General features: G+C 38.4%; 2 protein-coding genes across 2 annotated transcripts; one reads left to right on the forward strand and one right to left on the reverse strand.

Moving 5' to 3' along the window:
- Positions 1-448: 448 nt before the first annotated feature.
- On the reverse strand, positions 449-27846 carry arl13b (ADP ribosylation factor like GTPase 13B). The gene is made up of 11 exons (XM_033033139.1): positions 27584-27846; positions 23978-24080; positions 19536-19606; positions 17540-17789; positions 12226-12331; positions 9896-10098; positions 8204-8306; positions 6099-6324; positions 4625-5941; positions 2885-2950; positions 449-1846 (listed from the first exon to the last, which is right to left on the reverse strand). The coding sequence occupies exons 2-9, from the start codon at positions 24034-24036 to the stop codon at positions 5832-5834; spliced, it is 1128 nt and encodes a 375-aa protein (XP_032889030.1). The 5' UTR covers positions 24037-24080; positions 27584-27846; the 3' UTR covers positions 449-1846; positions 2885-2950; positions 4625-5831.
- stx19 (syntaxin 19) lies at positions 14044-16346 on the forward strand. Its single transcript, XM_033033140.1, has 2 exons — positions 14044-14156; positions 15141-16346. Exon 2 carries the CDS (start codon positions 15235-15237, stop codon positions 16117-16119), a length of 885 nt encoding a protein of 294 aa, XP_032889031.1. The 5' UTR covers positions 14044-14156; positions 15141-15234; the 3' UTR covers positions 16120-16346.

Here is a 27846-nt window from a genome sequence, read left to right on the forward strand (position 1 = left end):
CCTAATATCAGCAAGAACAAGCGCAGATCAGGCGATTGATCAGGCCGTGGAGGCCAGTTCTCTGGACACTTTCTAGAGAGAGCTAGATAGCAGAGTCAGGGGATATGGGGCGAAGGCAGGAACGGGGTACTGATTCGGATGATCAGCCATGATCACATTGCGGCTCGAAGAGCCTACTCCTGCACCTATTTATCTGCCAAACATTTGCACTCAGTCGACCAAGGCCTGTCAGAAGTCTCGGCTGCTACTCCCCCTCTTCCTTTATTGACCCTCAAATCTTAGGCCAGCTTCATCAACCATAGAGAGTGAGGCCACACTCAAAACTGGAAGAACACCTTATGTTCCACTTGGGTGTTTTACAATCCAACAGCATGAACAGCATTTAGCTAAATATGGATGCACACATTTCCGAATGAAAGGGACAAAGTTTAAGATGCTTGGGCCAATTTTTTTTTACAAATGTTGTTTGGGACAGAGACTGTTCCTCCAGCACATCATTTTGACAAATGTGTAATGATTTTTTCAAACAAGAAAATAAAATAACAATGGAATATTATGGACAGTTTAATTATGAAAATAAACCCTGAATATGACATACCATTAATGACTACTGACATACCCAAATTATAAAGGTGTCCACTGCAAAAACAGATTAATCATATCTGAAAGTCGGTGTTACATCCATATTAATTCTTACTTCAACTTAATCAATATAGCTGATTGAAGGGGTTGATAATCTTTAAAGACAAGTGTTACCACAATAAATAAAAAAATGAGACAAATTTTGCAGTTACAGTAATCCAAAACTGGGATAACTGTGGCAGTGTTATCAAAAATCAAAAACTGGGGTAAATGCTGCAATGTTACCGCGGTCATAAACTGTGATAACTTTTGCAGCAGTTGAGAGGTTTTTCGGAGGCAGTTCAAGTTTAAGGGACTGAATAGATTATACAAATGATTTAACCAAATGTTGTTTAAAACAATACTTTAGGAGTCCGCCTGAAAAATAGGTTTATCATCTCAGAAAGTCAAAGCTGCATGCTTATTAATTATTTTAACTTTAATCAACATTACTGTGATACATTTTCAAATTGACGGGGAAGAGTCTTTGAAGACAAGGGTTACAGCAATCAACAACTGAGATTAGTTGCGTGTTATAGGGGCAGTTCAACAGTTTAAGGGAATTATGCAAATTATTTATATTTTATTTTTTAAACTTTGTGCTTTAGGTAGTAAATAATTGTTGCTTTTTTTTTAAATTTAAAGTAGCCAGTAGAGATAAATTTAAGACTACTTGAGCATCTTGCCTAACCAAATCGACACAGTTATAGTTCAAAACAAAATTAATCTGACTACATTGTATTTTCTGTAAAGATTTGTCAAAAGGCATTTTGCTCAAATGACTTCAAAACGCTTTGTTCTATATAAAAAAATTAATGTTACTAATGTTTCAGTGGGTGTCCTTAAACTCAAATGATATAAAGTGTTCTAGGCACATGTAGAAGGTATCATCACGTCTGTGTATCCATAGTGTATCATCACATCTGTTCCATTCACCAAGATTGTAAAATATGCCAGATACCTAATATATCTGTACACAATGCTGTTTCGATACAATGACGTCCAATGCAGAATACAGAAGTTTGTATTTTGGGGCACTAGTCAATTCTTGTCCAAATTGATGGTAGATCTAAAAAGTCTTATCCAATTTGATTTTTTCTTATCAATTCTATGTGCATTTATCTAAAATTATTCTTATCACATCCATACAGTTAGATGGTAACCCAGGTATCAGAGGTTAATTTCGAGCTTGATTGCAACGGTGGCAATGGCGGATTGCAATGTTCTGCAAAATAGGATAAATGAGAAATATACCAAGTTAAAAGTAGAATAATAACATTGTCTGATCAGCACCAAAAGTACGAACTAATTGTACAAATCTAAATTCTTCTGAAGACAAGCCATTGAGTTTTTCCAATCAACTTACATCTTAGTGCAGGGTATAACTATTTTGCAAAATATCTTTTGTATATTTAGCTCTAATGGCATTTACCATATTGTATTATTCTAGGCATTATTTGGACTCTAATTCCATTTCTTAATATGATATTAATTTAATTAACATTAGATAATAATATATATTTTTTTACAGTTCAGACAATGAATGGCTTTCCATTAAAAAAAACATAACTGCCCCATGAGAACAGTCACACTGTTTCACCCTTGGGATACCAAGTGTAACAGCTCTGCAAACCGGTTGCCTAATCTGTGATTGGGTTTCCATGCAGAGAAGGGAGGCACAGTGGCAAAGATAGTAAAGTTGCTGCCCAACAACGCCAGGGACCCAGGTTCGATCCTTGACTCCGCTCAGTATAATGAAACCTACCCGATCTCCCAATTGCTAAACACTCTCCCCCTCCCATTCCCATACTGACCTTTCTGTCCTGGGCCTCCTCCACTGTCAGAGTGAGGCCCAGCACAAATTGGAGGAACAGCACCACATATTTCGCTTGGGCAGCTTACTCCCCAGCGGTATATTGACTTCAAATAACCCTTGCTTTCCCTCTCTCTCTCTCCACCCCTCCCCCATACAAATTATCTGACCAGTCTGACTATCCCCCTATTTAATTTTATCTCTGCATACTTCATTGTCACCTTCTCCTAGCTAACAATGATCTATTCTCCATTTTCCGTGATGTCTTGTTTTCACACCTTACCCTTCCTTTTCTCTGTGTCTCACTCTCCCCGGACTCTCAGTCTGAAGAATAATTGCTTTAAGATATTTATGCTGTAAGCTTTACGTGAAAGCTGAAGCTACAAAAATTAAATAGCATTCAAACAAAGGACACACAAACAACACCAATCAGTGGGAATTTATTTTTACCAAGTTCAGATTCATAGCAAACTTCAAGTCTTGGAGCTCTGAGAATTTTGGAAGTAACTCGTCTACCTAAATGAAGACAGACAAAATAACCATTAAACATGCAAGTCTGGCTTAAGAGATCATTGCTACAATTTTGATGGTAAACCTCAATAAAGTGAGATTTTAAAAAAAAAATGCTATGTCCATGAACAAAAATAATCCATGCAATCACTCCATGTATTTTAAATTGAGAAACTAATGTTTAGTTTAAATGGCTATGTGCAGTATTTCAAAGCAAAAGAGCGAAGTGATCCAGAATCTTTTATAGTTTCATTTAGGAAAAGACTGAAGTTGCAAGATCACTTTAACAGATAAATTGTCCATTTGGTAGTGGTTTCCTAGCAATGACTGAAACTGGATTCAAGAAATCTTCGACAGAAGATCACCCCTTATAGAAATACTGATCCTTAATTTCTAACTGGAATTCTCAATGTAACGGTAATCTATACACCAAGCATCAACACATATATCCCTACTCATTTTACTATTCTTGTATTAAACATTTCCAGCCACATAGGATCAAAACTTGTACATACTTCCAAATAAATAATTTTAACAGATAGAATATGAGCCAATTTTGTTTTTAATGTGGAAGCTAATGTGGAAGCAGTTGAATTACAAGGAGATAACGTATAACGGTTATAAAAAAGGGGAAGTGCAGATCTTAACTTAGAACCTTTTAAATAGTGGTACACCATTTATTTTACTGAAATATCTATTTTATCTTTAGCAACTGCAGAACTCAATCTGAAGATTCATTATAATTTATTATATTAAAAGAATGGATAGGAAAGATTTATAGGGTTATGGGCCAACACAGGCATGCAGTTATTCCATTTATCATGTATCTGTACACCACAGGCAGTTTTTGCTTGTAATCATGTATTTCTGCTCACTGGATAGCATGCAACAAAAAGGCTTTTCACTGTACCTTGTACACATGACAATAAAGTAAACCAAGGACTAGTGTAGATATGGGGCATCTTGGGTCAAAAGCCTGTTTCCCTGCTGTATGACCCTAATATTATATTGTATATTTTATCTTCAGTAGCTGGAAAACTCAAACTGAAGATTAACTATAATTATATTAAAATACAACCTTTATCGTAAATCTATTATACATGTTGCACTTAAATATTAATATTATACCCTGCACTTTCAGCAAATTAACAGATTAAGACTCTTTTTTTCAAGTTTTACATTTATCAAAGAAATGTTTATCCATGGTTCAAGCGTATAGGGATAATTCATTTATTGTTTGTTATTACTGAGTTACAGGAACTAGGCACCTAGAAGGTTAGAATCGAAGCTTGGTATAGAACTTAAACACTTAGTTCCATGAATAGATGCCATTGATAAGGCTGCTTCTTTGATTTTCCAGCTGACTTCAAAGGCACAAATATTTTAATTAATTTAATTCAATTAAAGTTCAGACTGTCCCTTTGCTGTAGCTCATGGAATTCCTTGCATATCTATTTCAAAATATACTGAGCAACTATTATCCACCTCCAATAAATTTAGCATGCATTGATAATTGTATAATAAGAGGGTATAGAGAAAGAAAGGTGAATATGAAGGGATAATATAAATAAATGATACTGGTGCCCATTCTAATCTAAATAATTTTCACCATTTTACAAAAAGCAAGTGAAAATACAATTTAAAATCCCAACAGTGCCGGTGATCCAGCTGGGGTCTTACCTCCCGTGCACTTGGAGGCGCTCCGGGTGTTCCAAGGTCAGCTGCCTGGGAGGCGCCATTGGGCATGGAGGCTGAGATGTGGTGGTCGTGTGAGGCGAGGGATGGCGTGTTCGCGGGTCGACGTGTTCCGGATCGATGTGTCGGCAAGAGTGGGCCGCTGGAGGCCTGGGCTCAATTAGATCAGGTGCCGCTCCAAATGGCCATGCGTGTGGATCAGATGCAGCCTGCATTGGCACGGAGCGGCGGAGCAACGGTGGAGGGCATCGACACATCGCTTGGTCAGGCTGACCCCTGCAACTCCAACCCACTGCCACCGCCTGGACAATGAGCCTTTATGGCCAAGTTAAGACTCTCACATGTTTAATAACTCCGAACTTGAAGGGCACAAGATGTCGCTGGAAACATGGCAACTCTCTGTAATGCCTCACTGTGATCTACTAACCTCACACTATTGTACTTAAGTATGATTGTGCCCCACTTACAACAAGATTGTTACTGAACTGTATGCAAAAAATCAATCTCACTCTACCTAGGTACATGAGACAATAAATTACCATTGAATCATTAAATGTGAGAAACATAGAAAAGTGGCTTTCAAAATGATGCTTCTCAATATTAAAGCTCTCGAGCTTTCATTTGGACAGTAGAATGCTACATTCCTTCTTTACCCCTACCCCAGCACAAATTTGCTTCTTAAAATAAAAAGCTCCGCTAAGCTACAGTTATATATAAATCTTTGCAAACACATAAATCACTCGTATTCAAATTCTTCCTATTGTATCGGTAGAGAATGTATTCATGACGTACACTTTCCAGTATAGATCATTAAATAGGATTTTGAAATCGGAATGAATTTTCCCCCTCCCTATCTTATCACCCTTATTAATTGGTCCAAAGACACAAAGCAACTGCAGTTCTTCATGGTCTGCATAAATTTGAACCACCCAACATTACTCGATAGATACAAACAGAAGTCAGGTTAATGTTGTTTTTTTTTTTTTGTTTGTTTTTTTAAAAAGAGGGGGGTTGGGAAAGGAAGAGGTAAAGCTGGATTGACCAGTCTTATTAATACATAAAACTATAATTTTATTCACCAATTGCAAGGTATTATCTCATTTACTCTGAGCACACTATTCAAATCCATTTGTTCTTTTTGATGACTACTTAATTGCTGTTTCCTTATGGATATGTCGGAGCAAAAGGATTTTTAATTACCATGCACAACGCGTGAAATTGATTCGTCAGGTTCATCATTTACTTTGACTGGTTCTACCTTATTCCTTCTCCTCAAGTGCTTCTTCTTGAATTTTTTGAGCCCTGTTATTGTTGAAAATACAGACTTTTAAATGTACAACAAAATATGAACATTTTGAATTAACATTTTTTAAACATTGCATGACCCACATTTCAACTGTCACTGCAAAGGGATTCTATACAGTATTCATACTTTAAGCAATTCACTTTGTTTACTTACCACGTAATTTTAATTTCTGTTGATTCTTATCTCCTCGTAACACATCAGTTAATTGTTCTTCATCTTCTGACACATCTGATTTCATCTGCTGAAGGTTTTGTAAGCCATCCCCAGTATGTATTTCAATGGCCTTGGGCAATTCCTTTTCTGCTTCATTGTCTGATACATAATCTTCAGCAGACTTTACTTTTTGCTTCCTTTTTTGCTTCGCTATCTTCCCTTCATTCTGACATCAAGAACAATAAAGACAATTATTTTAATGCCCAAAAACCCAACAAAAATAAGTGAATGGCTGGCATGAGGAATTAAAGGGAGTGTTAAAAAGCTCATAAGTTGTCAGAAATAGTTTTTGACCTGAAGAATGGGAGCATTTAGGAGAACCAAGAAATTGATAAAGAATTGCCATTTGGAATACAAGACAAGTTGTGCAAAATCATGAGGGGAATAGAGTGGATGAATACAGTCTTTTACCCAGAGTAGGAGAAATCATAAATTTAAGGTGAGAGAGGCAATATTCGAGGAACCAGAGGGTCAACTTTTTCCACACACAGGGTGGTGCGTGTATAGGAGCTGCCAGAGGAGATAGTTAAAACAGGTACTATAGCAGCATTTAAAAACACACTTGGACAGGCACATGTGGATAGGAAAGATTTGAAGAGATATGGGCTAAATGTGAGCAAATGGGACAAGAATAAATCTCGGATGGCATGGATAAGGTGGGCAAAAGGCCCGTTTCCATACTACTGCATGCCTCGAATGGTGTGAACATAAAATGGGCTGTAGGAGGAAAATGCTAAAAAAAAATGGCAGGTGTGGGCCCCTAACAGGCAGAGACCGGAGAATTAAAGATGGAGAATGGCAGATAACTTAATTAATTCCTTTAAGTTTGTCTTAATGAAATAATACAGGTATACAAGAGAACAAAAAGCCAGTGAGAATGAGAAATGGAAGGAACGGAGTACTAATCAATAAAAATGAAAAAGAGTAGTCGGCAGACTCCAGAACCAGGGGCCACAGTCTTAGAATAAAGGGGAGGTCATTTAAGACTGAGGTGAGAAAAAACGTTTTCACCCAGAGAGTTGTGAATTTATGGAATTCCATGCCACAGAGGGCAGTGGAGGCTAAGTCACTGGATGGATTTAAGAGAGAGTTAGATAGATCTCTAGAGGCTAGTGGAGTCAAGGGATATGGGGAGAAGGCAGGCACGGGTTATTGATAGGGGATGATCAGCCATGATCACAATGAATGGCGGTGCTGGCTCGAAGGGCTGAATGGCCTTCTCCTGCACCTATTTTCTATGTTTACTATAATCCTTTACTCAAGAGATATAATGCTGAGGCTCTATAAGGAGATGCAATGCTGGGGTTCTATAAGGCGCTGGTCAACCCACATTTGGAGTAGTGTGAGCAAATATGGGCCCCATATCTGAGAAAGGATGTACTGGCTCTGAAGAGGGTCCAGAGGAGGTTTACAGGAATAAATCAGGAATGAGTGGGTAAGCACAGGATAAGCATTTGACAGCACTGGGCCTCTACCCGCTGGAGTTTAGATGGTTGAGGGGGGATTACATTGAAATTTACAGAATAATGAAAGGCATAGATAGAATGAATGTAGAAAGGATGTTTCCCCTGCTGGGAGAGTCTAGGACCAGAGGTAATAGCCTCAGAATTAAAGGGCGCTCTTTTAGAAAGACGAGGTAGAAGTGAGGAGGAACTTCTTTAGTCTTTTATTTAAAGACTAAATGGTATTTAATCTGTGGAACTCATTGCCAGAGAGGGTTGTGGAGGCCAAGTCAGTTGATATTTTTAAGGCAGAGATAAACAAATTCTTGATTTGAACGGGTGTCAAGGATTATGGGGAGATGGCAGGAAAGTGGGATTAGGAGGCGGAGATCATCCATGTTTGAATGGTAGTGGACTCGATGGGCCGAATGGTCCAATTCTACTCCTATAACTTGTGAACTTTACCTGCGTTATATTATAGAAATCATTAGTTCAGAATTCATTACATTTACATTAACTGAAAGCTTCACCTTAGAAATTGATATGAATGTTATTCCAATGGCATGATGTTAAAACAGTTTGTGCATATATATCACTACCCACCAAGTTAATGACTTTGGATATGGGTTGAAAGGGGTTTTTGCTTTGATCGGGTTCATCACTATCTTCCTGATTTGCAGGTTGTCCCAGATATTCTTCCTTTTCTCTACAAAGACAAAAATATACATATTTTTAATACTTTTTTAAAAAACATTTTAAATAATTAATTCCTAGTCAATATTTATGCTGGCAATACTTATGCTAGCATACTTGTAACAACCCAAACTCTTGCTCCAGGATTATTGGTGCAATGGTACCAAGTACTAGTGCTCACACACGGTCAAAATGGTGCCTTATATAATGACAACGTCATGTATGAGAAGAATGAGGATTGACTAAAAAAAAAATCTGAAGGGATGTGTAAATGTGACCCTGATTTGTTTTTGAACAATTCAATGCTTACACTAATAAATGTTGTTAGTTTATCTTTAAATATTACTCAAGGCATACATATAATTTCCGCATACTACTGGAACCTATCTGTATTTTTTTTTTAAACACATGTAAAGGTTAAATTTTAACTTCTTAACACTCTTGGAGCAAAGGAGGGTACTGTCAGTGACACCTAAAATATGCTACAGAGTGATTAGCAGAGTGGCTTTTAAGGCAACCACAACAAAACAATTTCCCCTCCCCAATCTTCTGTCAAATCAGATTGAATGGGTATAGTGACAACACGCACAGCTCAGTTTCAACTCCAATATCAAAAGCCTATTGCACACTTGATATTGGAGGGATTCTACATTAGACTACACAAAACAATAGAGGCAGAATGTGGACTACAGATGAAACAAGACTGGTCCAGGATTTGCTGACCTCTCATCGGATGACATCCTAGGTACTCTAAAGGCCTTTAGGGATATCACGTTCTTTACTGGTGTGAGAAAGCTTAGTCATGACATAAAGCATCATTCAAACGGATGAATCATGCATAACATAAAACCAAGGACTCGTGGAGCAGTTGGGAATGGTAGCGGGAAGACAGCAGAGGACCCAGGAAACTATAGCAATCCTCATCCAGGCAAATTAAAATTTTCATCCTGATTTGTGGTTTGCAGTGGCACCAAGTTCTGAAATTCTGACCATAATTTCTCTTGCATCCGCCTTAATTAGTCTTTGTGATGAAGAATCTAATTTTCTTTGATAATTCTACCGTGCAACAGCTTAGAATGTTTTACAATGTTAATGGCACTATACAAATACAATCTATTAGATTTGAAAGCATGTGAATATTACATTATTTTATCTTTACAATCCAGGTTGCATCCAGATAAGGAATTATTTCAAAATATTTTTCCTCAAAAACCGGGGGAGATGGTCGAAATTAAAATCTAGGGGCAGGGGAACAATTTCTTCAAAGCCATAATGTTGAAGGGAAGGGAAGCACAGTGATGCAGCTGGTGAAGCTGCTGTCTCACAGCGCCCGAGACACTAGTTCGACCCTGACCTCGGGTTCTGTCTTCTGTCTGGTTGATCGCCACCACGTCCCAAAGTGTGAGTTTGTAGGTTAATTGGCCCCTACAAATTGTCCCTGGTGTGTAAGGAGTGGATGCGAAGGTGGAATAACATTGAAATGCACAAAAAGCTGTTTGATAGTCGGCATGCCAATGGGGCCCATCTGTATACAATCAATTAATTAGAAATTATTATTATTATTTTTTTTTTTTAAACAGGCGTGTGACTTATGTCTTTTACCTCTCATCGCGTATTTTTTGTACTCTCACTGCACGTTCTCGTCTCTCGGCTTCTTCCGATACAGTCCGCTCACTTACGTCTTTTGTAACCCGTTCTACTAGGCTATCATAGTTCTTTACTATGTTGTTCAAAAGCCAAGAAAGACCTCTCCTAACACCTTCGTCCATACGTATTTGGTCTCCCACAATGGCACAACATTGTTCCTATTGGTATAAAATAAGGGAAGAAAAAGATGCTCTTTGGGGAAATTGCTACTTCACTTCAAAGACAATGCATATAACGGCCGGACCTCTTGTTTGCATTAAAAACAGACAAAATCAGAAATGGTAGCAAATTAATTGAAGAACTTGATCTTTCAGCACCAGAATAGCTCAGTTGGGAGAGCGTTAGACTGAAGATCTAAAAGGTGCCTGGTTCACTCAAAGGGTTACGCAGTTCCCGCGGCAGCGTCGATCCTCCCTATGGGTGCTGTCTGTATGTATGTTTGTATGTTCTCCCCGTGACCTGCATGGGTTTGCTCTGGGTGCTCCGGTTTCCTCCCACACTCCAAAGGCATATAGGTTTGTGGGCTAATTGGCATGATAAAATTGTAAATTGTGCCTAGTGTGTGTAGGATAGTGTTAGTGCACTGGGTGTAGGATAGTGGTTGGCGCATACTGGGTCCGAAGGGTCTATTTCTGGGTCTCTAAACTAAACTAAAATCATCTGTACACTAAGTTGAATAACTCACATTGTTTATGACGACCATAGACATAGTCGTCACAGTGTTTTAAATTGCCTTCACTATTTTGAAGGACTCAGTGTGGGTATAATGATCTGAACGAATTACTAGGATTCTATGATTTTCTTTTTACACCACTTTTTACAAATGTTTGGATATACTGTTGTTTAAAATTGATGGTGGGGTGGAATCAATAAGAGTACAAACTTTTCCCATTACTTCAACACTCATTGTGTGGAATGTCATCCCGAAGTATGATATCAATGAAATTTTGAATTTGGAAAACAAATGATTAAAATATGCAATCAGGATTGAGGATGGGTTGCTTAGCCACACAGTTGGATATAGCATTCGATATAGTGCAAAAAAAAGCCCCAGGAAATGTGCCAGCCAGAAGGTCAATTGAGGATTGAGTAGAATATAGAAGGTCAGGGTTTTGGCTCTACTCTTGAGTTACTGCAGTAAAAATATTCAGTGGAAGGGAGAGAGCTGGGAAGTGAAAACATGATCTAGCAATGATTAAAATAAGGACAGGGTTTATTAGAAAAGAGGAAGGATGATGAGCATTGAGGACTATAACTCAGAGGGAATGTTGAATTCTGGAGTCGCAAAGGGACGTGTTGACAGAGGGGGGGGGGGGGGGGGGGAATGGGTTAAAGGGTTGGGGTTAGCCAAGTTAACCAATGTGCTGATTAGTAACCAGAAATGGATACTATGCATTTACTGTTAGATGGCATAGCAATAGCAAAGATGTTTGCAAACAGGCGGACTGAAAACTGACAAGAATATCAGCAGGTCTATTAATGCCGTAATTCAGAAAAGCAACAGATGTGGAAGATTAATGGGCAAATATATTTTACAAAGTAAAAGGGGAAAACAACCAATAATATATTTTCTCTTAAAATGAAGTGGTGTTCATTCAACCTTCAAGAAATTCTGCAGAGTGTACCTTAATATCAGCCAGTTGCACATCTTGATTTTACAGCTCATCAGAAAGGATAATTTTTTTTGTTGCATAAATCAACTACTTAATTTACTCAACATACATAGCAATGTGCATTGGATGGAAGTACCTTAGCTAATAAGTTGATGACCACCATTACCACATTATTGTTGATGTATATGATACCATTATCCACAATGTTAAATGATATAGTGAACAGCTATACAAAAATAAATTCCAAAGTTGTTCTGGTGTACTGTCAGTGTTGGTTGCTTTCTATCCTTCAAAAGTACTGCCTTCCTCTGAATGCAAGGTACCAATTTTTGCAAAGAAAAGCAAGAATGGGAACAAACATTAACTATAAAGATTTAAATATAGCAGCAGTAGCAATCATGGTCTCAGACAAACTGCCAAGTACAAGAACAGTTTGAGAGCAGGATCTATGTTTGTAAACTAGTAAACAGAAGATAAATAAGTAATGGTAAACATATAAAAAATATTCATTAGACTAACAATATCATATTCTCTCTGTGGTATCTTAGTCTAGGAGAGATGTCAAGACGATAGAGGGAACAGGAGCGATTCACTGTAATTTCACAAAGGCTTTAATAATGTAGAGGAAAGAAAGATGCTTTTAAATTGAAGTAATTGAAGATAGTTACTTACAATATGGGTGTAGCATTTATTCTTATTGACCACTTTATTCAATGAAAGGTATTCGATGATCTCACCATCCCCTAAAGCTTCTTTACAATCTTGTTTGTTTGCCAGTCTAAAGTAAATAAATTAATGATATTTCACATCAACTATTTATGAAAAGTAATCACATAATTGGTGAAATATTAGTCAGTTATTAAATGGGACACATTTTACGTTGAGCATTGACAAATGAACTTCCTAAAATGCCTTTGTGTGAACTTTATTTTCTCACATTTCTTTAGAAAATATACATTATTAAAGGAATTAGACTGTCATCCATTCATCAGAGGATATCCCAGCATCTTTATCTTATCTGTTATATAATTTAATTCCTTTGCCTTATGTTTGAGCATACTAATCAATTCTACGACTTATATCTTTATGATTAAACATAATTTTGTTTAAAAAAAGGCAATTCAGAATTTGATTTACAAAATAAGGATGCTAGTTTAATTTTCCTTACTTTAGAGTTACTATGATCCCCGTATTTAAATATTCATGACTATAACTTATAGAAGAAACGGTTGCATTTACTATATTACAAAAACAGATGTTTAAATAATACTGATTCAAAACAAAGATTAATGTATTTATAATGATGAAATCTATCTATAAAATGACATCATTTCTTTCAACCTTGAAACTAGTACCTTAATACAAATAATGAATTGGTTCTCAAATGTCCTTACCAGAACCAGTTCAATGAAATGGCTAATCAAGGGGAATATAACATGGCAGATTAGTCTTCAATATTTTAGTTTTAAAACCATTGCATTAATTTAATGTATTTATTGGTCAATTCGTACCTTCCCACCCAAACCACCCCCTCCCCTGGTACTTTCCCTTGCAACCGCAGGAAATGCTACACTTGTCGCTTTACCTCCCCCCTCAACTCCATCCAAGGACCCAAGCAGTCTTTCTAGGTGAGGCAGAGGTTCACCTGCACCTCCTCCAACCTCATATATTGCATCCACTGCTCCAGATGTCAACATCGGTGAGACCAAGCGCAGGCTTGGCGAACGCTTCGCCTAACACCTCCGCTCAGTTCGCAATAACCAACCTGATCTCCCGATGGCTCAGTACTTTAACTCCCCCTCCCATTCCGAATCCGACCTTTCTGTCTTGCGCCTCCTCCATGGCCAGCGTGAGTCCCACTGCAAATTGGAGGAGCAGCACCTCATATTTCGCTTTGGTAGTTTACACCCCAGCGGTATGAACATTGACTTCTCCAATTTCAGGTAGTCCTTGCTTTCTCCCTCCTTCCCCTCCCCTTCCCAGCCTACTGTTTCCGCCTCTTCCTTTCTTTTTTCTGCCCCCCCGACATCAGTCTGAAAGGTCTCGACCCAAAACGTCGCCTATTCCGTCGCTCCATAGATGCTGCCTCACCCGCTGAGTTTTTCCAGCATTTTTGTCTACCTTACATTATCCATAATGATTGTTTTCTAATTTTAATCATTTGAAATCTATAATCAATTAATTTACATGGCACTGCTTCTTTCTGCAATATTTATTGAATTGTTTCAAAAAGCTTTAGGCGACAGGGTAGCTGACAAGGAGTATATTCCTCTGCAGAAAAAGACAAATTCATTTCCCAGTAGACAGAACTAGATTCCCAGACCAAAAACAAATTCCCAATTTTGACGTCATTAGGAAGGTCAAGTTGTTTGATTTATTTTGGAAGCTTGTCAAGTTATCTACTCTGAGAAACTAGTTGGGTTTTTTTTAAACGTTGGAGTATTACTGAATAAAAGCCAGAGATTGTGAACTGCAGCTTTCTATGAGACTTGAAGCACACCATCATAGCTGCGGCTCATACAAACAACATTTTTACAGCTATGCAGCTAGAGTTCCAGCTAAGATTTTAAACAGTGTTACTAACACTATCCAGATCACACGAGGTATGGTATAAACAATATTAATGGTATTTTATGGACTATATCAGTGGCAGAATATGCTTATGGTGAATAATGAAAGACAGTCTGATTGATTTTGGACAACTGTTGCACTGAGAGCTAAAGATCATAACTGTTAAACATTGCATTATGAATTACTTTGTAAATTTAAAGCATTTAATATTCTTTATTCTGTGACAATATTAGCAGGACCAGGATTTTTATTTAGCCGAGACCCTTGGCACACTTTGAATTTTTTTGCTTTGATTCTCGTGCATAGCTGATTTCCCCTCAGAGTGCCAATAGTAGAACAGCTCAGATTGAGAGAATACTTTGGTAACAGATATGGTGAAATTATGAACTGGAACAAAATGTGAATGGTGGAAAGTAAAAGTGATAATATTCAGCTATAGGGATTTTAAAGGAGCCAAACAATACTGGGAAATATTATTGAAAATAAATATACACAGAATACCTAGTAGGTATGTATCTTTTGGAAAAGCATTTTAAATGTAAATAAATGGCAAGAGAGGGTTTGCTCTTAAATATAAAAGATACGAGAAAAAGTCCGTGCCAGATACAACAAAAAATTTACCAATTGCATTCTTAATTATTTTCATTAAAAAGTCTATAGTAGTGTCTGACAGAATTATTGCAACAATTTTTTTGATTAATCAATTAAGAGAAACAAAAATCTATAATTCTGTCATCTTTCCCCCAGTTAATCTTTACTTTAAGCAGGAGTCTTTTGCAAAAGGTTTATGTTGGCCCCTTTCCCACTTCCTCCCTCATCTGTACACGGGCAAGTTCACCAGTTAATGCAAGTTGACGAGGAAAGTTTTACTCACAGAAATTTGAAAATTAATATTACAGGAACAATTTCAAATTAGTTACACTTCTGAAGGAAAAAAATGCATTATAAGGAAGTTGCAATGGAAATATTCAAATGGTTTACATTTTAACTTAAGAATGTTTCTTCTTTTCGCACAGAATTAAAAGTATTTGTAATGATTCAAAGTCCATAAATCTGTAGAGAAAGCAGTGGAGGAGCAAAACCTTTTGGCAATAAACCAAAGGAGCCAAAATGAGGGACCGCCTTCAAGAGCTTAGACAACGGGCAAAAGAGAGTGAACTTACAACAGACAATGAAAGTGAAAAACTCGAGCAAACAAGGGGCAATGTGGCTTTTAAACACCAGGTCATCATTTTTGAAAATGAACCAGTTATACTTGATTTCTTAGCCTACACACATGGAATTAAAGATGAAATTAATGAATTAACAAATTATATAAAGAAAGTGAGTGAACAAAGCACTGCCTCCGTGCTTTTCACACGACGATTCAGTATTATAAAAAAGGACAGTTCCAACCTCAATAAATGCCTCAAAGTCCGGGCTGCATCCATCCATAAACAGTTAGATTCATTATCAAATGATGCAAAACAGTCCATGGCAGAGTTTGGAGAAGATGCAGTTATTTCAAGAGTTAAGAGAGCACAATATTCTTTCATGTTTACGCAATATCAGATGGCCATGTTCAAAATCAACACTGTTCTAATTAACAAGCAGGAAAGTTGCAAGAAATTCATGCAACGTCAGTTTGAAATCATTGGAAAGGAAGTATCAGAAGAGGAGCTAAACATCATGGTGGAACACAACAAGTGGGGCATTTTCAATGAAAACTACCTCAGTGACCTCAAAATTACTAAACGACGCATGTCTACAATTGAACTCCGCCATAAAGAGCTGATCAGCCTCGAGAACCAGATCAAAGAGCTGCAAGATATGTTTGTGCAGATTTCACTTATGGTGCAAGAGCAAGGAGACCTCGTCAACAACATTGTAAGAACAACAATGAACACAAAAGAATATATTGTGAAGAGCAAGGATAAAATCACCCAAGCAGCAAAATACAGACAGCAAAGCCAATGCAGACAATGCTGTTGTTGGTGTTTCACTTGTTGCCTGTAGCTTTATTTAATGCCGTGGTGATTTCTCTTCCTTCTTCAACTAGAAAACAAAGGCCCTGTGATTTGCTGGAAGTGGAAGCTGATGATACTACAGCAAGAGCAAATTCAGTGAAGAGTGCAACCATTTTCCCATCTCATCAAAAAATTTGCTTAAAGAAAAGAATAAAACAGAAGAGGAGAATTAAGTAAAAGTGAACGGAAACAGAAATAGTGGATGGAAAGAAAGGATTAAGGGGAAAATTGCCCAGGAAGGCAGACAAAAGGCAATATTTTCTTTTAATTTAATGATTAACTATGTGCTAGATAGAATGAGATTGAATAGTTTAAATTATTCCTTATTCTGTATCAGAGATGTTTAAAGCTCATCACATTAACCATTAAAAAGGTAACTAGAATGCTAATTTCAGTTAAATAGTATATTGTAGTCAAATTCAGCAAGTTGTTAAAGATAATAAAGGTATATTGAGAAAAGCTGAGAGGCAGAGTCACAAGGAACTGCAGATGCTACAATCCTGATCAAAATGCAAGTGTTTGAGGACTCAGCGAGCCAGGTAGAATCTGTGGAAGAAATGGACAGGCGACATTTTGGGTCGGTCCCTACTTCAGAACTCCTTTTCTGAAGAAGGGTCCTGACCCAAAACGCTGCCTTGTCCATTTCTTCCACAGATGCTGGGAAGAGAAGGGAAAATAAGCAATTAAAAACAAGCCATTCTAGCTGAAGAGAAGATTTGAGAAATACACCTGCACCCACTGTTCCACATTTCTACAAGAGTCCTGACCTTGTATGGACTTAACAAAATGCATCACTTCACACTTGCCAGAGTTATATTCTAGTATGCGTCATTCTTTCCTCCATGCCAAAATATACCTGTACTCACTGATATAATTGGTAAAAGTCTGGAATTAGTAGATATTTCACCATAACAATAATCAAGAAATTAATTAGGAAAAGTGTTAATACAAGTTTTGCTTTAAAAGATGTGCATCAACATAATAACAGAAAGTTGATAAAGAACTGCAGATGCTGGTTTATACCAGATAGACAAAGTGCTGGCGTAACTCAGCAGGTCAGGCAGCATCTCTGGAGAAAAAGAATAGTTGACGTTACGGGTCAGGACCCGTCTTCAAACTCTAGTCATTTTTTTCTCCAGATGTGCCGCATAAGTTATGCCAGTACTTTGGGACTATCTTTAATAACGGTAAGGTTCACTTTTCCTGTGGAGAAAATCCACTTTAGCTCGAATTTTAAATCTGACATTAAATTCAATACATTAATCATAATACTCCAAGATTAAGATCTTACAAGTGAACAGAAAATCTTGGATTTTCTTGAATCCTGGAGTTCACAAAAGCAGAATATATTAGCCAGATGTTTAAGCTGCTGGATAATCAGCTACCTACTAACCAGACAAGATACTTACACTAGGATGGGCTTGCCAGCAATCCTAGGATCATTTACTACTTCAGCCACAACCTTTTTAACTTCTGCCATTCTCCGAATGTCACTGGAATCCACAACAAAAATAATTCCAAAGGCGTCTGCATAATAGCTCTTCCAAATCTTTCTGATGTTTTTCCCACCTCCCACGTCAAAGATGGTGATGTCGTATTTGCCCTTCATTACATCAGCTCTTGAAAAACCAATTGTAGGTTCTGTATCTGTTGGTGATTCTGCAAAAAAAAAAAAAAATAAAAAAAATGCAATCAAAATACTAGATGCCCAAAATTTAAAAACAAAACATAAAAAGCAAGAAATATTTAAGAACAGGCAGTACACCTGTGGGGATGGAAACATAGTTAATGCTTCTGATTACCTCCCACAACCCAAAGGAGAGTAGGTTGGTAAATTACCTGGTCACTATATATTGCTCCAGGTGTGCAGTGAATGGTAGAATCTGGGGGGGGGGGGGGGGGGGGGTCTCGCAGTACATTTCTCTGTACTGCGAGACATGCTGAGGTTATCCCAACTCTAAATCGTCCATTCACCATTATATTTCATAAATTAGCAGCTTATTGCTATTTTTTTGTTTGATAAGCACCCACATTAAAAACCTTGGTATGTTTAGGCTACATTAAAAGCCCTGTACAAAAGAACTAGAAAATGCTGTTGATGCAACTAGTTTTAAGAAAGAATAGGATGAGAAAAGGGAGCAAAGAACAAAATTGAATGTGTACAAGAGTGAAAGGCAGGAGGAATGAAGTTATAATGGAATGATAATTGGTCAAGCAGAGTCCACATGAGTTATAAATAACCAAAAGCAAATGTCTCAAAAACAAAAGGGATAGAATATTTCTGATCTGAATAATTGTGCTCAAATGATCAGTCTAAACGGATACGAAGTAAGAGTCATTGGGTATAGATAGACACAAAAAGCTGGAGTAACTAGTTCCCCAAGCTTCCATCAAGCCATGTTAGAGGGGGGTCGAAGGACAAGACCATGAAGTGCAAAATTAAAAGATCGGGTTTAGTCTTTTTATAGACGGGAATGTTGTGCCCCATAATCCAATGAATTTAGTCTTCCCCATATAGGGATGACCACAGCGTCTGGTCCCCTAAACTGTGCAAAGAAGTACAATAAAGCTAAAGGATGATTATTAGATTTTATAAATTCATTATTGCCTCCTCCTCTAAAAACTAGCAAAAAAAAGCTGCAGAACTTTAAATTGAGACAATCATATCATAAGGCAATCTATCCAGTTGCACTTACTCTTAATGTCCACCTAATACAAAATCAAAAATCAGTGACTTCTATAATGTGAATCCATTTCGCTGTCAACTCTGGCTTAAACCTACACTTTGTATCTTCCTCTTTGCTATGGTATTGCAGTGCAAATGGATAGTTTTGATGTATAATATATCTGATCTGTTTGGATCATATGCAAAGCTTTTTGTTATATCTGTCACAACAATAAACCTAATAAACGAAAACACCACATCTGTTGCTTGTGGGGGGGTATTGGCAGATGCTTCTGCAAGGATGAATGAAAAAGAGACCTAATTTTGAGATAGGCACAAATGCTGGAGTAACGCAGATTTTGGGTCGAGACCCTTCTTCAGGCTGAAAGTCACGGGAAAGGAAGATGAGATATAGACGATGACGTAGAGTGAGAGATAAATGGGACAAATGAGTGCAAGATATGCAAAAAAAAGTTGAAAAAAGTAAAATGCAGGAGAGGCCTGTTTTTATGTTCAATTGTCATGACTTGTTTTGGTTCTAATACGCAGAATTTAATTTTCATCATTTATTTGCTTAATTATATTATCACTCTAGCTGTCTTGTTCCGAGTATTTGTTCAAATTCTGAGTATTTGAAGCAAAACGAGGTATTTTAGACAAAACTTGAGTCAACTTAGTGTTTTACTATCTACAACAGAAGTAGAGATTTATAATTCACTGTACTTTCAGAAATTCCTTACCTCCCAAAATCCCTTTTAGAGTTGCTGTTTTTCCGGAATTATCCAAACCCAACAGCACGAGAGTCATTTTCCTGTGAAATGAACACATTGCATTAATTACGCACAATTTTTCCATTCATTCAACAATAAGCGTGAACCAAATGTTAGTGCAGAGCACGGAACATGGTGAAACCTTATAAATCATTTATAAATTGTTTACCAATAAAATCATTTTTCAGAATTACTTTCTCACCACTACAGTAACACTGTTGCATGGTTCCAACAGAGCACAAAATATGTGTGCCGTTTGGCACATCACAAGGAGCAAACCATTTGGCAAACTGAGAGGCCAAAATATCATACTGAGTGTTCAATATTTGTTAAGGGTCTGTGAATAAATGAAGAATTAATTTTCGGCATCATCAGAAACAAATGTGGAAATCAGCCAGGAACAATAAAAAACATTCCCTGGAGATATAAGATAAATACAGATCAGAACCTACAAAAGGAGCAGATGCGACTTTACGGGTTTGGCTGGAACGAAAGTGTAGGATAAGAGACTGTAAAAAAAGATTTTTTGTGGATGTAATGATTTAGTTTAGAGATCTAATGTGGAAACATGCCCTTCGCCCCACCGAGTCTGCTCCAAACAACGATTACCCGTCCAACTGGGTCCATCGGGTGGCGCTGCGAGCCAGCAGCTTTCCGTCCTTTCGACTTTTTTTTGTTTTTAGTATGTCTATAAGTGTGTTTTAGTGTGGGAGGGGTCAGGGTGGGGAATAAGGGGGAAACTGTTTTTTTTTTAGTCACTTACCTAGATGGAGTGAGACTTTTCTCCTAGTCGCATTTTCGCCCACCTTCGGGGCCTAACAGCTTGGATTGGTGGGGCCTCTCCCGGAGTCAGGCCCAGAACTTCAGCAGCGGGCGCAGTGCGGACTATTCATCAATGAGCCGGGCATTCCCTTGCCGGGGATCGCCAGAAGAAGAGCTCCGATCGCTGGCCTGCGGACTACAACATCCTGAAGCCGCGGTCTGCGGAGCTTCTAGCTGCGGGCGCGGCGTGGACTTTCCATCGTGGAGTCTGGGATCCCTTGCCGGTAATCGCCTGAGAAGAGCTCCGACCGCCAGCCTGCGGCCTATAACATCGTGAAGCTGCGGTCTCCGGTAGCAGCAGAGTGTCCATCCGCCCTGACGTCAGAGTTTCGAGCATCCCGACGAGAGGGTCTGTACATCGGGCCGTCCGTAGCGGCGACTGCGGAGGGTTCATGGCCCCGACCACGGATGAACAAAGGAGGAGGACTGATTATTGTCTTCCACCACAGTGGAGAATGTTGATTCCACAGTGGTGGATGTTCATGTTATATTCTATTGTGCATTGTGCTCTTTTTGATTGTGTGGCTGCATGGTAATTCAAATTCCACTGTACCTTAATTGGGCAATAATGGGAATTTGAACTTGAACTGCGGATTTATCAACATTCTTTCTTTTAAAGTCTTTTTATTAGTTTTTTCAAAAACAAACAAAACACAAAAATGATATTGATACATAGGGATCAGGATTACATTAATAACAGGTATAACCTAAATACGAGTCCAGTGTCAAAATACAAATTGAATATAGACCTCCCGGTCTCTATGTAAATATAGTTAAGTGTTTAAAAGAGAACTTATATATAAAAAAACAAAAAGATAAATAGAAAAAAAAGGAAAAAACAAACCCCGCCCCAAACTAGAAAAAAAAAAGCAAAACATAATCTGGGCTGCAAAGAATTTCAACAATTTAAGTCCCTGTTTGTCATCAAGTCTGTTCCACCATATAAAGGTTAAAGAATTATTATTTAATTCAGTTGGAGAGGGGACAATTTATCTTATGTGAAAATGTTGAATACATTTTCCCCAAGTCCTATCAAATTTAACCAAGGGTTCAACAATGTCACTCCTAATTTTTTCTAAATTTAAACATGATATCGTTTCAAAGTACCAATGGAGTGTGGTCAGAGGATTAGAGTCTTTCCATTTACATAAAATAGATCTTCAGGCAATTAATGTGGTAAAAGCAATCAGCCGATGGGCGTTCCGTCAATTCCAACACCTGCCACATGTTGAACGAACTAAATAAAATTCAGGAAACTATTAAACTACCAATCCTCAAAAAGTCAAAAGGCAGATGGAACTGGCAAGATGAATTATTCTGCAGAAGTAATTTGCCAGTGATCCACCCACCTGACTGATATTTAACATGACATATTTCACAGAGACATGATAATCAAAATACCCCAAACGATATTTTTGCTTTGTGGAATTCCCTGCAGTGGAGTGCAGTGGAGGCCAAATCACTGGATGGATTTAAGAGAGGGTTAGATAGAGCTCTAGAGGCTAGTGGAATCAAGGGATATGGGGAGAAGGCAGGCACGGGTTATTGATTGGGGACGATCAGCCAATGATCACAATGAATGGCAGTGCTGGCTCGAAGGGCCAAATGGCCTCCTCCTGCACCTATTTTCTATGTTTCTATGCTTTGTAAAATATCTTTCCAGGGAAAGTATTTACTATGTAGAAGTCCAGTTATTATTAATATATTTGGTGAACTGTTGGGATTGAACTTCAGCAATGGATCACAAATCCTGAATATCAGCTGAGCCAACCAAAAGATATTGGGCTGAAGCTTATATTTAATTATAAACAAATATTAAAGGCAGTTGCAAATTGGACTGAAATTCCCCAACACTGCAAGGGGGAACAAAATCAACCAAAACAGGTCTAAATGGGAGATCCCCAATAAACTGAACCCAAATTCCTATCCTGGAAATAAAATATAAAATATGTTTTCTTTACTTTGTTTTTGCAATTTTATTTCTATTTTTAATTAACATTTGAAATAATTCAAATAAGTTTTAAAGAACTTCGATAACCAGACAAATGTAAACATTCTTACTGACTTGACTGTATGGAAAACCGATGGGAGTTTTGCTTTCTGAAAGGCTGTTAGAACCATGCCAAGGCTGGGTCTCAGCTGTACACTGGACGAGACCAAATTGGCAATAATGTATTACTATATACTTCAGGGGCAAGGCAACACAAGACAATTGGAGCTTACATCTATACCAGATTAAAGATTGGTTGGAGGGAAGGAAGGAAGGGAGGAAAGGAGGAAGATAAACTGTGGCATTCGGAAAATGTTTCTCACTGCACTGAAAAATTTAACAGTAAATTCAGTTATTCAATGCAAAAAAAATTAAGGGTTACAAAAATAACAAAGACAATAGAACACACATTATTATTTATTGTAACCATTCGCAATACTTTTGAAAAAATATCTAGGCTGCCAGATGCTAATATCATTAGCTAAGAGATAAATAAATACTTTTCTTCATTAATATCCACTTGCTTTAAGCACAGACATTTAAGTAATGTTAATAGATTAAGCTTAAGCAAATGCACATGGATATTACATAAATTAACACATTGAAAATATTGAAGTACACAAATGGATTATTAAACATTTAACATTAGAACCGGTTGAATTATTTTGATTTGACTGTACTATTTATGTTGCTGGCTTACATATAAGATAGGGATCATTGTTATACAAAGTTTTGAAAACCAGTCCGTGCCTTTGAGGGAAGTTAGTATTGAAAACATCCTCTCTTTTATTACATTTAAATTGTCATGCACAGGGAATTTTCAAACCTAGTAAAAATTCAGATATTTTCTTTTCATCCAGTCAAACCCCTGTCCCGTCTCCATCAATGGTGTGGATGTGCAGTTTACCAGGGAGTACAAATACCTTGGAGTGTACCTGGACAGTAAACTGGACTGGTCCTGGAGCGCTGAGGCCCTGTACAAGAAGGGACAGAGCCGTCTGTACTTTTTGAGAAGGCTCCGCTCCTTCAAAACCTGCATTAAGATGCTGCAGATGTTCTACCAATTGGTGGTACCAGTGCCATCTTCTTCGCTGTCGTGTGCTGGGGTAGCAGGTCGAAGGCTGCAGACGCTAATAGGATTAACAACCTCATCAGGAAGGCTGGCTCTGTCCTGGGGATGGAGTTGGATTCATGGGAAGTGGTCTTGGAGGGGAGCATCCTCCTCAAACTGTGGAGCATCCTGGACAATTCAGCTCACCCCCTGCATGACACACACACTGGTCAACCTGAGGAGTTCCTTCAGCAACAGACTGGTTCCACCAAGATGCAGGACAGAACGCCACAGGAGATCCTTCTTCCCTGTGGCTATCAAACTGTACAACTCCTCCCTTTTCTGTCGTGGGGTAGACAGATTGACTCAACTCCCCTCACCCCTCCCTGCACATCCCCAATCATTTCCACTCATCACTTTAATTTCATGTCTCACGTATTTTATGTGTTTATGACTGATGGCAGATCAATTTCCCTCCTGGGATAAACAAAGTTCTATCATATAATGGATAAATTCATTGCTAACAGGAATCGTACATTTAAATCATACCTGACAGGTTCTCGTTGACGTTTCACCCAATTGCAGCAATTGAGCATGAGTCTAAACATGTCCGCCTATTGGCTACACATCCACCAAACAAAGAGATAATTCTCTGCAACAAAATGAAGAAAGCTTATATCAACCAGCGTTCACTAGAAAATAGTGGAGAGTCCACTGATGCTTGATGATTGCTACAAAATGTTCAGCAGATCACCGTTTTGTTTCAGATTTTTAGCACCTGTTTTTTTTTTTTTTAACATATCCATTTATTGGCAGATCTCTGTACTAATTATCTAAGTTATAACCAAACACTTCTGGTCCGTATTATTCACATACAGGCATTAGAACTCTGTAGTTATGTGCAGTAATCAGAAAATGCAATTGCTATCAAAGCCAAGAACAAAATGTATTAAATTAAATTAGAGCTGGATATGACATTTCTCGTCCCCGTCCGCCCCCTCTTTCTTCCTCGTGCCTCACCTGGAATACACGCCCACAATTCCATCCCACCCCTCCCCCTTATCCATATTCCTTCTTCTGGCCACATTTCATGCCTCTGAGATTTTACAATTTTAGTGTACAATTTTAGATTAAAAGCTCCATAGTTTTTCCAACAGAAGTTTAATGTTCACTTTCCATCTCAATCGTGTTCTCCACCCTGACTTTCTAGAATAACTCTAATTCGATATCAAAAAGAATTATACTGCTCAGAAGCCTGATAGCAGAGGAGAAATAAGCTATTCCATAGTCTTGTGGTGTGCACATTCAAGCTTCTGAATCATTTTATCCACTGAGAGCATATAGGAGGGAATGTCCAGGATGGGACAAGCCTTTGCTTATGTTGGCAGCTTTTCCGATACATTGTGACATGTTAATGATGTCAATGGTGGAGAGTATGATCTGTCTGATGGACTAGACTACATGGTCATAAAATGGGGATGGGATCAAAACCCAGCGTGTTGGAAAATGTTATGATAAATATAGCCTAAATTGAGCAAACCTCCACAGCCCAGTGCTTCAGAAAAAGACAATCTTATTAATGGAAATTGATTAAAAGCTAACATTCATTTCGATAAGGGAGTATTTTGGAATTCTATTAATGAAAATGAGAATTAAATGAGGTTAAATCATTCTTATCCATAATGTTTTGAAGTATAGAGTGCGATTACACAAGATCTTACTCTAGACTTAGAAATTGTATTACAAAGAAAACTATCCGCACATCATGTGGACCGTGGTGCTCCGCAGTCACCAGTGCTGGGACGCCCATTTGCGATTATAAACAAAAATGTAGATGGATTGGTTAGTCGGTTTGCAAATGGCACAAAATTTGGAGTTGCAAACAGTAAAGACTTGTGCTCTACGATATAGTTATATTTAACTTTCCTACCCATGTCTGAAATGGATTTAATTAGTCAGAGCAAAAAGTTTGCTGTATACTGGAAATTTGAAATCAAAACAGAAAATGCTGGGAACACTCAGCAGACTATTTTTGTGGCTGTTTACAATACTTGGTTTTAATGGTACTTTTTAGATTTTTATCTTGTGTTGGCAACTGTGTCAAGATTAATCAATTGAATGTAAAACAAACATGAACCCTACATGAATTCAATTAGAAAATTATATTGTACATCTCAAATGTTTATGTGTTTGTGAATTCAGTAAAGATTAATTTCCATTACCTGAATGGCCATACTGCAGATACTGGTTGTACAATAAAGTGCACTGCCTGGAGTTAATATTTTGCATTTTTATTGCTGGTATCCCTTTATAACATGTTTTTCATTATTTGTATTAATATCATATTTTCTCACGTAATCCTCGACCAAACATCTTTCTATTGACAGCAATTTTGGTTACTATACATTCAGAGCCTACATACTGGAATACAGAGCAAGTCAAATAGTTTGTGTGAGAAAAAATACATATCAAGGCAATGATCTGTCTAAAACCTGGAAAGTTATGGGGAAAGTGTCCACAACAGGAAACATTGTTGACAATCAAAACAAGTTGAAGGTTTCAATGTGGAAGGAAGCTATTTGTGAATTTGTGTAGGTTGTGTAAGGGCCATCACATTCTCTTATCAAGAGTGTTTGATTGTCATGTCCTGAAACGGAACAATGAAATTCCCACTTTCAGCAGTAAACCTAGTACTCTGCAAACATCATAATGAACTAAAAAAAGTTCAATATATAAAAACAAACAATAATAGTGCAAAGACAATAACAATGGCCAAAGTCTGTGTAGTTCAGATCTCAGTTGGAGGAGGTAGTGGTGTTTAATAGCATGATGGCATTACCGGAACACAGCATTTTACACACAGGCACACCATCCCACCTAATCATGCATTCATAGAAGACTGCATAAATTCCGTATGTCAACAAACACTCTCTTGAACTTCCACAGGGTACAGTAGAGCATATTGACTGGTTGCATCATGGCATGGTTCGGCAACTTGAACGTAGGAACGAAGAAGATTGAAAAAAAGTGGTGAATGCTGCCCAGTCCATCATAGTTAGTGACCACCCCACCATCGAAGGGATCTATAAGAGTCGCTGCCTCAAAAAGGCAGCCAGCATCATCAGAGAGCCACGCCACCCTTGTCAAGTATTACCTCACTCCTGATATCAGGAAGAAAGTAAAGGAGCCTGAAAACTGTATCGTCCAGGTTCAGGAACAACTTCCTCCCTACAACTATTAAACACTATAACCTCCAAATAATACAGATTTGGGGCATTATTTTTGACTTTGCACTATTATTATTTATTTGTCTGCCTGTGTGCGTGTGCATGGAAATACTGAACACTGGGCTTTTTTTTGTTATTTATTATAATAATATTATTAAAACCCAATCACAATGTCTGGTCGCATCAATTGTCCGCCGTCACAAAGCTAGAGCCAGGGAAACGAAATAAAACAAGAAGCACGTTAGCAACCGAGTGTGTTCGGGGTCGGGACGCTGCTGCCCAGCAGCCCTGCACTGTTACGTTACAAAACAAAACACAGAAACACAACCGAGAGCAGTACACAGAGCCGGCCCTTCGGCCCGCTGTGCCTATGCCCAAGATAAACTCATTTCTACTTGCACACCATCCATATCCAGGTGCCCACCAGCCCAGTTAAGGTCAGCAGCTTGCTCGACTCGTTGAAGTAACTGGACTCAAACAAAATCAAAACGTCGCCCAAAGCAATAGGGGGAAAAATGAAAATAGTAACAAAATTTAAAGTGAGACAGAAGGGGTGAACTTCGCCCAAAAAATAAGAATAATAACAAAAAAAGTGATGCAGAAGGGGTGTTTTCTGTGAGTAAAAGACGGACGTCCCGCCCTCAAGCGGGCGAGATATCCGCGGGTGAATCCTTGTCCCTCCAAGTAAAAACCTCGGATTATTCGTGTCTTTAACCGGGAAAAATAAACCGAAGGGCCCGTCGTCTAAGAAAGACATCGCGGCGTCGGTCCGGCTCGGCCACCAGACGGCGGAGAAAATATGAGGCAGGGGAGGTTGAAAGACACTCGAGGCCCAGGCTCGGGCCTGCTTCCCTTGTGGAGTAAGAGGTCCATAGATTCTTGCCATTCCCCTCAACACCGGTTGGCTGGCAGCCAGCGACCAACCTACCTCCGGTCACGACGACGGCCGCCGCTCTCTGCAGTTGGAGGCCGCTCGTTATTTATGTAGTCGCCGGTAACCAGGGCGCCGGTTGCCACGGAGAGGGGGGTTCTTTCGATCCACCGTCACCCTGGTGACGGGCCACGCGTTGTCCGGTGGCTTTGTGACGGCACCTACTCCTCCCCCTTCCCCTCCATCCAGCGGCTCTCGCTCCGTCCCGGGGTCAATGTTCCGTTCCCCGGCAGCAAAAGCGCCGCTGGTGTGAACCCAGA

Source organism: Amblyraja radiata, chromosome 14 (assembly GCF_010909765.2).
Source record: "Amblyraja radiata isolate CabotCenter1 chromosome 14, sAmbRad1.1.pri, whole genome shotgun sequence".
Taxonomy (NCBI): Eukaryota; Metazoa; Chordata; class Chondrichthyes; order Rajiformes; family Rajidae; genus Amblyraja; species Amblyraja radiata.